Raw genomic sequence first — 15,773 nt, forward strand, 5'->3', positions numbered from 1 at the left:
TCCTGAGCCTTATGGATGTGTTGGGATTGCAATGCATTATCTTCTTTACATCCCTAAAGGCTAGCAACTTCATAAAAGCAGAGCTACACTTGCAGCCACTCCATTTTAGGTACTAAGCTTTTAAAATTACTCAAAATACTGAGGTCACAGTGATAGGTATGAAACAGTGACACTGACACAGTTGAAAGAGTCGGATACTACTATTACCACATGAGCAACATCACGAAAGGGAGAATCATCAAGCAGCTTTTCTTCTCATACTGCTCGATGTGTCCAGAAAGATCTCTAGAGAAAGCAGTGGCATTAGACCAAGCAAAAAGCATAAATATTTCATATATTTTTCAAACATTTCAGAGAAGTAACCTGTTTCAGATGCAATGATGCCATCCAACTATTAGATGGCAATAAGAGCTTCAGAATTAAGTTAACAGCAAAAACTAAGTGTATTTACTATGGAGAAGCTTGTGAAAGTTCCCATTTCACATAAAGAAGCCTTCCTTATGTGGGATTCCAAGGTCTCTTAACTTGAAGTACTGCTAAAAAAAGATTATGAAAGAAATACACAAAGCAAGTAACAAACTGCTAAGCCACAAGTTCTAGAGGAAGTCAGTGATTAAGCAGCTCAACTTCTGAGAACAGAGAGCAGATTCTTGTTTATATTGCCAGGTTACAGAACTGATAAAAAATGATGCTCATCTTTTCAAGGATTCCAGTGGAGATCCAGGGAAACACAGACCCTGGCAGAGACAGGCAGACAGAGAGGGCAAATAGTAGGAGGAAAGTAAGCATGAGCAAAAAATTGAAATAATGAACCTCTGAAATGTTGTGGAAAAGAATTAAGAAAGGGAATTGAATATCTTGTCTCATCAGCCTACTGGAATTTCTTGAAGGTGCCAACAATATTATACACAGAAGAGATCCACTTGATGCCTGAATTTTTAAAAGGTATTTGGCAAGTTCCAAGGCTGGCTCTTAAGACAAGAAATCCAGAGAGTAAAAACATTTCTTGTGTGGATAAAGAATAGATAAGAAGGCAGAAGACAGAAGGTCAGAGTAAACAGTGACTTTCCACAGTGGAGAGATTCACTAGTAGCATTTCACAGAGGACTATACGGACATTCCCATATGAATGGGAAAGGGCATATAGAGTCAAACGACAAATTTTCCTAAGTTACCCACATAAACAAAAACAAAGGCAAACAGTGAAGTGGATAAAGGACTTTTTGAGACTTTAGTGACCTGACAGTATTAAGGCAGACAAAATCAGATGAAGATAAAAATGAGCTAATATGAAATTAGGCATACAGGAAAAAAAAAAAAAAATGTATGAATGGTTAATATAAAATGCTAAGCTCTCAGCTCACTCTCAGTAGATGATCTGGGCTGTAACATACAGTTCCAACGAGTACCAATTCAGTCTTCCACTGTACTTAAAAAAGCAAAGTACTCGAAGCAACTAGTAAAAGGTAAGAGAACTGAAAAGGTAAGGTACTTCAAAAGCAATTACTGCATCAAGTTTAAGTCAACAATATGCCTACATCTTGAGTATTTTACGTCAGGCTGGTATCTTCAAGTCTAAAAGGATATAGTGGGAAAAAGAAATGAAGACAGAAAAACTATGGTATAGGGAATGTTTAAGAAGCCTCCAAGGCTTCCATCTGGAAAAAGAAACACAGCTAAGGAAGAATATCACAGATATCTATAAAATCACCTGTGAGATGGAGGCAGTGAAGAAGGAACAAATCATCTGCTGTAACTTCTGATCCAGTAGGATAATCAAAAATGGACAAGGGGAATGGTAAATTCACAACAAATGAAAGATGTGAAAGAAAGTAGCTCTTTACACAAATGTCAGATGAGACCAGATGATACAGCTGTACAGCTGTGAATTTTGGATCTCACTCAGAACAGATTTATGTTTTAAAATATTACACCTTCTTAGAAATTACTTTAAGTTCCAGAGACTATGAAAAGGTCCCACTGCTACTTTTTAAAATAAAAAGCAGCTTACCTGGTATGGAAACTTCTTTTACCTACATGTTCACTTCCTCTGCTATTGCTTCTGTTGCTGTATCTTAACCAAATCTACTTCATGGAGCTCTCACACACAATAATCCAAAAGCAAGATCTCCAATGAGCAGAAGCAACTGTTGCCTCATTCTTACAAAACAACATTCTTCTCAGCTCTGTGCCACAATTACTGATTTCTGCTGTCTTCAAGACATCAGCAAGTTGCTTGAAGACAATTTACATCTGTATGTTTCTTCAGTTCTTGAGTAATTCCAGTTCAATGCATCATTTTATCAAATTCCAAGTATTGGCTTCTGCTCACCTAGTAATACCTACAGAAGAGGCTCTTCAAGTCTGAAATGTTATCAAGAGATATCCAGAAGTTCCCACACACGCTGACTACTCTGAGAATGGGAAGTAAGCTGCACAATGCATTCATTGATACCTGACAGCTTTCAGTCATGCAAACTATATGGAATCCAGGAAGTTGCTCACATTGGCTAACTACCTTAGCAATGACCAGTTTTCACAAAGACAGCAGTGTAACTACAGTTTTAACTTTTTTTCACATATTTAATGATATTCAGCTGATTAAGATTGGAACAACTGGGACTTATTCATTACATAGGCCTGCTAAAGAACACAACACCTCAAATATTTAGCATAACCACAAAAAAAGTGTAGTAATTTTGTGAGTGGATGCAAGGTGAAAAACAAGCAACTGAAGGAAAGTAAAGGTACTTAAGAGGGTAAATTTCTTAAGGCCATTCAATATCTTTTTAATATCTTAAGGCCATCAATATCTTTTTAGTAGCTTGTGGTAGCAGTGGTAATGAGAAGACGAGTAGACTAGATGATCTTATAGGTCGTTTCCAACCTTGTGATTCTATGATTCTATGATCCTTATGTTCCTGCTAAAACATAGGTCCAGAAATACAAATAGGAATAAGTTTCGTCCTATTCCTTGACCTCGATTAACAGATTTGTATTTGTCTTTGGCTCAGACTGTTAGCAGGGCAGAAATTTAAAGCTTTAACATCTAAGTGTACTGTGCTGAATGTATTTAACTGATGTAGGTCAGAACACCTTTCCATGCATTTTGATTATAGATCTAAAATTTAAAATGCAGTTTTAGTTTTGCTAGCCACTGCAATGGTTAGCAATTAACACTGGTAGTTGGAATGGAGGTATACTAAACAAGGCACCTACAGGCAGTCATATAAAAATATTACCTATACAAAATAAATGCATGCATACATAAATACATAATCAAAGTAGCTGTTCAAGCCAGTACACTAAATTGCAAACCTCAAATACGTTGGATCTACTTGATTACACTAAAGGAAATTGTCTCATATAAACATTATGAAAAAAAGAACCAAATACCCTATATCATACAGAAACTCACCTCTCACTGCTGCTGTTCATCATATACTTCATTTTGCTATACTTATATCCATTTTCTGTGTTCAATAATAATAAATGCTAAACAAAAATCTTACACCCCTTTCAAATACTATTGAAGTGTTTGCACAGATCTTATAAATATCTCTTCTTTTTTATTTCTCTACAATCTTAGTGAAAGACACAGATATGCATCAAACAAAGAAAATGGTTAACTAGTTTGTTTTCCACATTCTGTCCTATAACTAACATTAATTAGAAATAATGATACACCATTCAGTTAATGTCAGGTAGTACTTACTCTGGGAATGACCAGGAGGCCGTGTGTTACTAACACTACTCTCAAAGGAAGAGTGGAAGTTGTGTATAGTTTCTTGTAAAATCTGTCTCTCTCGTCCCTGTGAAAAAACAAACAAACAAAAAAGCCCACATTAAATATTTCTGTTTCAGGAAAAAAATATTCTAAGTTCACAAAAACATGGAAAATATGCATTTCTATGCCCACAGAGTCACAGTGCATTATGAGGGATAATATAAAATTGTTTTCTAGCAGGTATATAGAAAATTTTGCAGTCTCCTGAAACTGTCAGACAGCAGTAAAAGCATTTTCAGGATTTTCTTCATGGCTATAACAGCATGGAGCATTATCTTCCTCTCCAAATTTGTAGCTTTGTCTCTGCTGCTTTTGATCTCACCTTGGGGAACTATGTTTTGTTTATGTGAGCTTCCAATATTACAGAGAGAATGAACTCTGAAACTTTAAAAAGCAGCTGAGTAGTTCAGCAGTCCAAATTAAAGAGATTCTCCAGTCCATAATCTCTTTGACACAAACAGAGCTTCTTGTACACCATCACTAGACCATTAGTATACGTGACAAGGCAGAAAAAAAATAAATGAGAAATGAGACAAGTGATCGTTTATCTAATTACAAAAAATAAAAATTGGTAGGAAAAACAAAGGAGACATTTTACATCATGTTCAACTTAGTGTCACTGAAATCAGTGTTCACTAACTGTAACGTGACCAACATTTGCTTTAGTGTCAACTTTTAATATATTTGCCTTTGTAAAACTCTGTAAAAGAGCAGTGCAGTTACTGAACTAGGGAAGAATTTATGAAATAGAACAGGCGGTACCAGAAAAGAGGGTATTCTTCAATAAGCATGTTAAATGTCTTCTTTGGAAAACATTCCTTTCACTTTTCTAGCTAACATCTGCAATTGAATTTCCAAATATATATTCGATTAACAATACAAACAAACCTGGAATTAATTTATTAAGTACCATATTTCAAAACGTACCTTTCCTGCATTCAGTTCAGAAATAGCTGCCAGAATTTGCTGCCTTGAACCATCAGTTTTAATACCCAGCTCTTTCAGGTCACCATCAGTAAGAGTAAGGAAGGCTTCCATATCCACCTGCATGTGAAAAAGGAAGAAGTGTTTACCTAGGTAAGATTCACTATTGAAGGATAGATTTCTTTTTTAATTATATAAAATTACTGGAAATATATTCCATATTGTGCATGCAAAAAACTTTAATAAATTGACAGCTTCACATGGTACCTACTTTTCCACCTTGCTGTTGAATATTAAATCTGCTGTTAATACTTCAGTTGTTTGTTATTATATACTTTAAATGTTCATGGATTTTATTGGTCTTTAGAAAAACACAGTCTTTTCCTTAGTGTAACTGTTTGTTGGACAGACTAAGGTTTTTCTCTCCTTTAAAAGCACTGCTGGATTTTCAGAATACTGTGTGTACTTTTTCACTGCCTCCTAAGGAAAATTTAGGGTTTGCTCATATATCACTGGTACTGTATCAGAACATCCACAAAGCTGTGATAAAAACAAACATCTATAACTTCATACTGAGAGAAACTTTGCACTCTAGAGAACAATAATAAGCCCAGTGTACGTGGTGCTGAATCTTGAACTCCACAGTAATAGCAATTTATTACATGTCCATTCACTGCCCTCTGCCTTCCAACAAATAAACATGCAATGATTATTTGCATTTGTTGATGTCTTAAACACTGAAATGAACTATTTTCATTTTCACTAATTATTTTTTTTAATTCCATCCTTCAGGTAAGTCACTGTCAAAGGTCTCATCTACAACAACACTCAAGTTCTCCAGTTTAAAATCACCTTCTGCTTATTCATAGCAGATGAAGTAGGGAAAACAACCATCTCAGAGACTCACAGCCTGCTGTTCTCCAGCTGCAAGTGAGGTTCCAGCTGTGATTTCAGAAGTGACACAGCACGTCCTATAAACTGTTCAGCCCCATTGGATATGGACATATATAGAGAAAGTAGGATATAAAAATGGAAGAAAAAAATATCTGAGGCATCTATAACCAAAATGTAGATTCAGTGTAAAAGGCATTGATACATTCCTGAAGAATTCTAGGAATATCACTTTGTCCATGTTTCAAGGTCCTTTTTGCAACTAGAAATGGTTGTAAAACTTAAAAATTAAAGTTGAGATCTTGGATCATACTTTTAATGCAATGTGTGTCATACCATACTTTTTCTAAAACAGCAAAAAAATAAACCTTTTAAAAAAGATTTACCTCTTGTTCCTCAAAAATAGGCTGATATTTCTCAAGGGACAATTTTTTAAGGATGCCAGTCAGCTCATCTGTAATGTACAAAAGAAAAAAAAAAAAAAAAAAGGTCAAGAAAAGATCAATTGTATCGATCTCTGCAATGTTAACTGCTGAGGACATATTATCAAGTGATATATTCCACACCATGACAGACTGTAACATAAAACCAATCACATTTACTCTGCATCAAAAGTAAAAATACTCTCTTATTGTAATTCTATCCAGTCATACCTTGGTAGGATAAAATCCTTTTGCTGTATTCTCCTTTCTTCCTCATAAAAACAATCTTAACTAAACAAACTTTTGAGGACAGCTTTAATGCCTAAAATGCAGGTGCTTGGCCCTGGATGGCTGATTCAGATCAGGCTGTCTATACATCAAAACTTTTCAAGAAGTCTATGAACTGAATGAGGAATTTCCATAGCATGATTCAAGAAGGTAAAATGTAGAGCAAGCACCTACCCACTTACTTATTGAAAACATTGATACAAGAAGGGTACATGCAAATCTCTTCTGCTCAAGCACCTGACATCCAGTCTTGAACACAGATAGCTGAGGTCCAAATAAGGTGAAACTTGAGCAGAATTTAAGTTTCATAAGATTACCTTCCCAGGCTAACAGGTCTGGATATTGGGCTTCCTCTCAAAGTCTGATCGACTTAAAAGCTCGAGGACCTGCTAGCAACTCTTAAAACACTTTTGAAATGTGATTACCTAGTTAAAAACAACTGCAGTTTTAGATTACCTCACCATTACCTCTCTTGATTACACAGTACTTCTCTGAACTCAAGATTTTTACTGTTATGGTGTCACAAACAATGCCTGTATTACCAAAATTATCATCTGAACCAAAAAGCTAATGTAAAATGAAGAACATATCATAGAAACATATCATAGGATCATAGAATGGCCTGGGTTGAAAAGGACCTCAAAGATCATCTAGTTTCAAACCCCCTGCTATGTGCAGGGTCACCAACCACCAGAGCCACAACCAGCCTGGCCTCGAATGCCTCCAGGGATGGGGCATCCACAACCTCTCTGGGCAATCTGTTACAGTGTGTTACCACCTTCTAAGTGAAAAAACATGAGTGAAAACATTATACAACGAAACTGTATTTAATATAACATACCCTATGTAAACTTGCTTTCATTGCAAAGACATAACCATTCCATTTTAAATATACTTTGGTTTTATTTCCTTCTTTGTCTTTAAAAACACGGATGAGAATTTCACCCTCTAAGCTTCTCAAAAGACATCAGGTATCTTGAGATGGACAGATATTTCTGTTCACCATTGTGGAAGTCTTTTGTTTACACAGAAAACCCCATAGAAAACTGAAGTGATAATTGCAGTTGTCTCTTATTTCGACAATTTGTTTGATATGCTTAACTTGTAGAGGCATATCAAACTTAGACAATATTTTCAAGTTCTCCTTTCCTCTTTCCCTCTTCCTGTTCCTGTATTATACAGTAATTTCGAACAAAACCAGAAACATCTCAATTTTGTAATTCCCACATTGAAAGTTGTTTCACCTTTGCTTTTTCTCTAAGTTTGGTCTTTCTTACACTTATATCTAGTCTCCTTATCTACATGTCTGAACAAACATAGGTTCTCTGAGCTCTGCTACATTTAGCATCTCTTTGGTACTGTTCTATAGGAGTAGAAGTAGGGTAAGGTTACCTTTCTCCAAGTTGTCACCACCTCCTTTTGCTCTCATGTGGTTTCTTCTTTCATGATTCTCTATGTCACTGGTTCTCAGAATAGGAAAAAGCTGTTGATGGTCCACCAAGTGATTACCTAAGAAAAAACCATGCACGCTTCTGAATCACACTGCCTACTGGTCATTCAAGCCATAACCAAAGAAAATGAACTGGGAAATTCATTTCAGTTTACTTGAAATAAGAAATAGTTAACACTACATAACTTACTCTTCTGATTACTGCTAGGCCTCTAAGCTGTTACTGATGAAAAACTAACAATAAGAGAAGACCTTGAATTAAAGGACCACTCAAGTATAAAAGCTTACAAACACAGCGAACCCAGAATTACTTCAGCTTCTGACAATCTATACCTCTGCAAGAAACTTGCTGTATCATAGCACTAGTGGTGCTGTCATAAAACGCTGCTTCTCAAGATGAGATTATAACAGCTGATAGCTTGGGGAATTCCTTTTCTTTTCCAAGAATCAGTTATTTCCCTCTCTATATATTTCTAACCTGACAACTTTTTTGTTATCAAGTCGTTATTATAAAATGGCACTAACTGAAGCGTGAAAGGATTTTCTCCAGTTGTCAGTACAATATGTTACAGCTAGGACATGATAAGAGGATAGAAAGTGGGTCAAATAACGCCTCCCTTTAGGGTAAACTTGGAAGTACAGTGCCAACAGAAAGTTAGCGTAAATGAAAATAAAAATCAATCCTGACACTTTCCAAACAAACAAACAGAAAACAACCACAGCAAATATAGGACATCTGTTTCTGCAGAAACTAGATAAAAGTATCCACATCTCTTATTTAATAGATTTTGAGTCATGCTAATTTTCTCAAGTTTTGGAATGTTAACAGAAGAAAAAAAAAAATAAGTAATTGATATTCTACTTCCAAATATCCTGTAGCAAGAGGACTTTTAAAGTAGAAGTTGTAATTTCGACCTAAAAATTCAAGTTAAAAATAAATAATCTCATTGGAAAAGTATAAATTGGTATGAATCAAAAATTGTCTTTTCGTAATGATTTGTTTCATTGAATTTATTAAAAACATTTTAACTTCAAATTTGGAGAAAAGTTTTCTACCCTTAGTAAGTGATGGAAAAACATATTTAAGCCAGAAAATGGAGGAAGAAAGGACACGCCATAAAAGTGGCCTACTTGCTCTATGATACCTTTAGAATGGCAATTATCTCCCTCAAACTGGAAGTGATCATAGTTTTTGGAAGATAAACACCCACTGTTACTGCTGGAATGCAAATTTCGAAGCAGAAAAGACTAAAATATTTTTTTCTACATAAGAAAATGTTCTTACTCTCATGCAAATAGACAATAGACCAGTACAATTATAGTTTTAAACACTATGTACTCTTGATAAATGAATCACTTGTAATTGCAGTGATCTACTCACCATCTTCTGTAATAGTACCACTGCTGGAACCGTTGCTCTTGGCCTGTCTGTGAGAAGAGGAGAGAGAGGACTCCATGTTGTGAACTTTAGGAGACGGAGAGGGTGATGGGGAAGGTGTGAGAGTTGGTGATGTGCTTTTAGATGTAGATGAAGTTCCAGATGGAGGCCTTTTGGTCATCTCTGTTTTTTGCTACAGTTAATAACATAATTATTTAGGGAAGAAAAAAAAAAAGTATTTACCTATATATGATGTTTCCATATTATTTACAATTCATAGAATCATTTCTGCAGAGCATGTAGACACAACTGGATGTATCTGTTTAATTCATGTTGCAACAGTTGAGTAATACTGACTTATTCCAGGTGAGAGTCTGTTCTCTCAAATTCATTAAGGAAAATAAATGTACCAAGGCTGCAATTTTGGAACAGGAAAATTATTTTTCATAAAGCAATTCTCTACATAAGCATTATAATTAGTCTGCATATAAAAGGTGACATTATTTTGACTCAGGTCAACATAACACAGATCTTTTTTATTCTAGGTTTTAATTAAATAAAAAATCCTTAATTAAAGCTCCTCAGAGTGTATCAGATGCTGTTTTAAAGTAACATTTCATGCAGGTATACTAAAACTCCTTGCTTCACTGGAATGAAAGTTTGCAGACAGTCGTCAAACTTGATTATTACCTAACCCCAAATTTCTCTCTCTCTAGTCTATTATTTGACATTTGCAGAATGCTCTTCTTTTGGTGTATCGTCTGCACTTATACAAATTACATCACCCTATAAATTATTACTCAGCTTTTTGTTTCCTTTCTTTAAGTCTTGTACAGTCTCTCCTCTCATGGACAGCATTTGCAAATTGATCAGTGTAACTGCATGGCACTTTTTAGATCAGTTCCAAATTTAGACAAAATAATCGTAATGGGAGGACACAAGAGTTTCCAAAATGGTTACAGACAGTACATTTTCAGCACTTATGCTGCTTATTACAACAAAGTGGGCTGCTTAAGGTCTTGCAGCCAGTGTGTATCCCTATGTAACTGTGTATTCCCAGCAGACACTGCTGTCCAGAAAATCATCCCAGAGATGATATGTGAACATCATAGTGAGATCCACACCAAAAATATGTTTTATTGTTGATGGGTAAACCTAACTTCATCTGGACATCTGAGCAAAGAGCACTGAAGAGTTGTTGCATTTCTAACATACTAGCATAACTTCTATTTAAAAATCTTTTAAATAGAGTTATGAACTGCATTCCCAGAAGATGATTTATAGTGCATCATTACTCACTACTTCTTTATCCCCTAACATCTTCCACTGTGAGTGTGAATAATAATTAAACTTCTTACTGGCAGCAATGTTGTAATGACGGGCCTTAAGATCAGCAGGTCAAAGCTTACAGGCACAGATATTATACCTTAATAGGCCAACTAATGGAACTAGGAAAAAAAGTATGATTTTTTGGATGTATAAGCAGTTCTGAAATTATTTCCAAGACAAAAACAAGCTGAGAGCAACTGCTGACAATTTAATTAGAAATATATTGTTCAGACCACCTCTGAAAGAAAAAAGCTTTTGGTATCTGTTCAGCAGGGGAGACTTTAAGGAGGGAAGAGGATAATAAAGTGACTTTGTCTACTAGAAGGAAAGAGACAGATCATTTATAACCTGCAGAGTAGTTATGTGGAGTAGAAAGGAAGGAAAGATTATAAGTCCATAGCTTTTGGAGTCCAGCAGAGTTATAGATTTTTAGCTCTTAATCTCAATTTTAAAACATGACTGGTAGTCCATTTAGAGTCAGGGCTGACAGATCGCACGGTGACTGTTCATGGAAACTATTTTGGCATTGGTAGTTGCACGTTTTTCTTTTTCTGACTGTTGCCCTCTGAAATTTCGCTTTTTAAATCACTTTGTGACTTTGTTTAACATCAAAATTTCACTTATTAAACATGCCTACTCCTTACTGTTCCCATAGAAGACATCACAGAATAAGAGAGCAAATGTAATAATTTTACATTACAGCCATTACTGTTTCAGGCAAAGTTCTAAGAAGAATCTTATGAACATGCGAAGAAAACAAAACAAAAAAAGAGAGTTTTCTGGAGATTACACAAGAAAAAGTTGAATTTTTCTCTTGGTCATGTGTACTAATAGTTGCAGAATAAAGGACTTCAGAACTAAAACTCCAAATTACGTGCTTTTTTTCTCTTGCTGTCTGAAATTTAAACTTTTCCTGTGTGAACAAACACACATTTCACAACAGTATATAATTTCTTCTTCAAGGATGCTGCTCTCTAACATGCCTCTGTGCAGAGTCTGAAGATTTTACATCTTCATCCTTGAAAATTTTGCTTTATGCAGCCTTTAGCTTCAAAGTCCACACCCAAAAATGGGCAGGTCATGAGGGTAAAGCTATTTCAGGAAATCCACAGAAAAGTCAGCACAGATAAGATATCCAGTGCTTGTGAGCAAAACCTGATTTTGATCATGACATCTTGATGTTTATACTGTTTAAAAACAACATCTTGTGGTCCAGTACCTGTATACTATTGGGATGATCAGATCCTGGTTCCCATTATCTAACAGTTTTCACTCAGGTTTGGAAGGAAGCTTTCCTCAGCTTCAGAGGAAAGCTTAGGAATAACTAACATATAAAACACAAGCCTCAATTATTAGTCAAGGATGGAAGTCATAAGAATATGAATTCAAAATAACAGAACATATATACCTCAAAATCAAGTATTACATTTACTGCTTGTAAAACAAAGTGAAATTAATAATAAAGCAAAATTGTACTTCATTATTAGGTCTGATCCTTTGAGTATTTGTAATTACAAAAAGGGTTTGTAAAGCTGTAAAGTTTCCACTGCTATAGCAGTTAATTAATTAATTTTAGGCTGCGCAATGTCACACAGCTGTACTTATCAATCACTCATGACTGACATGTGACCTATTAAAATAAGCGAATTTAGAAGCAGAAAAACTTATATTCATTTGTACCTTTACTACGTGTCCATTACCAACTGTTTGAGCACATTGCATATCAGACAGGGTGGATGAAGGAGTTGCCTGGACTGGACTATTGTGTTGGCTGGGCTTCTGTTCAGGTAAGCCTGCTGCTTTTCTTCTTTGGGCTGCAATCTGTGATAAAACATTGTCTGCACTGCCACCTAAGGAAAACAAACAAAAAAACCCAACACACAGAGTTGAGATCATCAATTTTAAATGTCTGTTAATACTCAATTCACCTGTCTTCGTCATTCAATCTCACTTCAGAACTGACTGCGTAAGAGGGAACTTTAAGGTTCATATCTGTTCAGCAACTTTCAACAAAGGAGCAAAAAACCAGCCATGAGAGGAGAGGAGCCAACCTTGTTTACGTACACACACACATATGCAGCTGACTTTCATCCTCTTTGGATACATTTCCTGCATTGTTTCACCATATTTTCTTTACAATTGGCAGAAACAGTTCAAGCCACATATGTAAGCTCCATGAAATACATGCTGTAATGGACAAGTGTACATCTGAATCACCATGAGTGGATTCAATAAAATAAAAAAGTTTTTCTGATAGAGGAGTTAACCTATGAGACTTCTGCAACAGATGAGAGGCTTTTGCTCCCTTATGTAGGTATCCAAAGGTATTCACCTCTGTTCCAACATTTCATAGAAATGTTGATTGTGCAGCAAGAGATTTCAGAAGAGGTTTAATATCTTTCAACATCATTAGAAATACTGCTTTGTTTTTTGGGTGAATCAGGTTCAAGTGACTTTTGTATTAAAAATGATAGCATCATGGTACCTGATCTGTTATGCAGTTCTCCTCCATGCCTATTAATTCCTGCAATGTTATTGGATCCACCAGAAGAATGAGGAGAATGGTTGAAATTGGTAGAATTTGAAGGAGATGCAGGTCTTCTTGCAAATGCTGGTAATTTGACTGGTCTCGTACCTTTGCTAACAGATGTCTGAAAAAGAAAAAAAAAAAAAAATTATCTTCCTCAAGCAAAACAAAAATTAAACTTCAACAGCTATTTTACATATTTTTAGTTCAGGATCTTTCAGTGAAGAAACAGAAGGATATACAAAATATTCTTTCTTTGCATATACATATATATTTATACAAACATATTTAAATCTTTATTTATATAAATGTATATTGTATATTGAATATGCCTTCAGTGAAAAAAATGACATCATAATAAATGTATTAATCCTCCTAAACTTTTGGCCAACATAAAATGAGCAGATGCAACGCACTTGAGAAATAATATACAAAAAATTATGATTAGTGGCAAAAAAAAAAAAAGTAAAACTTCTTTCATGCAGAATCCTTTTTTGTCTCTCCCATCTTACAGAACAGCTACCACCTCCTTCTCAGCCTTAATATCCTTCTTTCTTACTAATGAAGCTGCAACAAGCAACATGAACTTTCTCTCCTCCAGCTGCATATTCATATTCTCCTCAATGTAAACATCTACCTGCACCATTTACTATTTTAATTGATGCAGTAAAGATATACCTATATGGTATCCAAATGCTCAACCATGTCTGCAACTTCCTTGAATTCTCCTTACACAATATTGGCCACTGCCAACCATTTGATATACGACTCCTGAAGCTCAGCATTTTTGTGCTTCTTAACTTGTTACTCAAATAACTTCTTCCAGCTCTGATTTACAATATTTCTCTCCATGTTCCTATTCTCTGAGTAACACATTTCTCATTTCTTTCCCTACAGAAATGTAGCTAGTGGCTAGTATTCTTTTACATGCCTTGCTCATCTCTTTATACACGTGAGCCAAGTCCCATTTACGTTACTACAATCATTTTTAGGATGATAAATTAAACCTTACCTTCCTGAGATCAATTCCCTTCTAATCATAGAATGGTTTGGGTTGGAAGGCACCTTTAAGATCACCTAGTTGCAATCCCCCTGCTATAGGCAGGGACACCACCCTCTAAACCAGGTTGCATCCAGTCTGCCCTAGTGCACTACATTCCACCTAAACCTCCTTATTGGTGATATTAATCTAACTTTCACCGAAAACAGGAAGACAGAAAAAAAATCATTCTAAAATGTCTTCACTGTCACATTTCTAGAACTGATAGGAAATACACTTCTGGACTAGTAAAATAAAGTTTACTAGGATATTAGAGTCCAATTTCAGGCAAGTAGGGTCTTCTCTGTGAGCAACTAGGAGAGAAAATGTTGTCAAGATTGTTAAGGTCACATGGTCATTAATAGCTAAAATTTTATCACTTATTAAACTTCTCAGCATATTATGTCAGGGTATTTTTGCATACAACATATCTCAGCAGTTTTTCTTCACTTCCAGTTCCTAAAAAACTGAGAAACCTTCTTCTTCTCCCACAGGTTGTCTTCAGAACTAGAGCAGCTTCTGATACACTAGAATGACTAGAATGACTTGCTTACTTTGGCAACTAATAATAAGGGTGGAAGCAACAGTCACTTTAGCAGTTTGCAGCAAATTCCTTATGGCTAGTCATTTGTTCCAATTAACATCAAATTTATTTCACAGAAAACTTCCACACCATTTACATTCCTCCCATAGAGGTATGTATTCTTCCTAAAAAGCAAACCTTAGAAGGAGAAGACATTGCTAACACAATAGGTTCAAAATCATTTTTAAACACAGAACTGATGTGGTTCTCCATCCAGCACGTCCCGGACATAATAACACTCAGTATTATTTTTACACATTTCATTTGCTTACTACATCTGAGTTCCCGCTACTGTTAAAATCGTGCTTGATTGCTCTCTGTGGCCAGGCAGTTCTCATCTGTTCAGCTTTGCCATCTTTGCTGATTCGCGTTCGATCAGAATTCCAAAGTTCAAAACTGGAGGGTGGTAAGAAAGGGGGGATCACTGCTTTCAATTTATCATTAGGCAGCCTGGTAAATGGAGCACTACTTCTCAACTGAGAGGGAAAAAAAGAAAGGAAAACAGAAATGAGATTCTTCTTAGAACGTTACTGGAAGCTAATGATGTTGTTTCAAAGTTAAATAAAAAGACGGAGACAAATGCATTTTTAAACAAAATTAAATGGAAATGCGACATAAAAGTACCATCTGTGAAGATGCATAACACATAATAACAGACAGAATCCAAGGTGCATATTGGCATGAGAAAGTTCATTCACTCAGTACAAAGACTACAGTTCATGAAGTGGCACAAACTGTCCCTTTCTTCATCAGTTTTAACAGGAATGTTAACAAGCAACTTCAAAAGAAACAACAAACAGGATGCTTGGTAAGGCTGTCCTCTCTGATCTCCTAGATAAGACACCTGGAAATACTGAACAACTGTTTGTTCCTGCCCTACATGTATTCACCAGAAAAAAAGAAAAGAGCAGCAAAGTGATACTGGTTCCCTGGAGTTCTGTCAGTGAGTCCTATCAAAATTTACTCAATCTTCTTAAAAGAGAAAATAAAAGATCACCAACCAAATGTAATGACATCTCCATGGAGTAACCTGTAGGAGAACTTGAAGATAAAGCACAACAAAAGAAGAAACAGAATAATATAAATATACATCCCAAACTATTTCATGGTTTACTTTATTTCTCACTTTCAGATTACTCTGTTTCATGTCTTCCT

General features: G+C 35.5%; 1 protein-coding gene across 2 annotated transcripts in view; it reads right to left on the reverse strand.

Moving 5' to 3' along the window:
* Nucleotides 1-15,773, reverse strand: part of ANKS6 (ankyrin repeat and sterile alpha motif domain containing 6) — a 31,101-nt gene continuing 15,328 nt past the window's right edge. Inside the window, exons 8-16 of one of the 2 annotated variants that reach the window (XM_010708640.3) lie at nucleotides 14,891-15,094; nucleotides 12,955-13,120; nucleotides 12,150-12,319; nucleotides 9,144-9,333; nucleotides 7,705-7,821; nucleotides 5,989-6,056; nucleotides 4,715-4,831; nucleotides 3,716-3,812; nucleotides 1-2,342 (exon numbers count right to left, since the gene is read on the reverse strand). In XM_010708640.3, coding sequence (XP_010706942.1) covers nucleotides 2,329-2,342; nucleotides 3,716-3,812; nucleotides 4,715-4,831; nucleotides 5,989-6,056; nucleotides 7,705-7,821; nucleotides 9,144-9,333; nucleotides 12,150-12,319; nucleotides 12,955-13,120; nucleotides 14,891-15,094 — 1,143 coding nt within the window. In that variant the 3' untranslated portion in view covers nucleotides 1-2,328. Of the gene's footprint in view, nucleotides 3,813-4,714; nucleotides 4,832-5,988; nucleotides 6,057-7,704; nucleotides 7,822-9,143; nucleotides 9,334-12,149; nucleotides 12,320-12,954; nucleotides 13,121-14,890; nucleotides 15,095-15,773 lie in introns of both variants that reach the window. The other variant, XM_010708639.3, reaches the window with a different exon arrangement.

The sequence above is a fragment of the Meleagris gallopavo genome, chromosome 3 (genome assembly GCF_000146605.3).
Source record: "Meleagris gallopavo isolate NT-WF06-2002-E0010 breed Aviagen turkey brand Nicholas breeding stock chromosome 3, Turkey_5.1, whole genome shotgun sequence".
In the NCBI taxonomy this organism is placed as follows: Eukaryota; Metazoa; Chordata; class Aves; order Galliformes; family Phasianidae; genus Meleagris; species Meleagris gallopavo.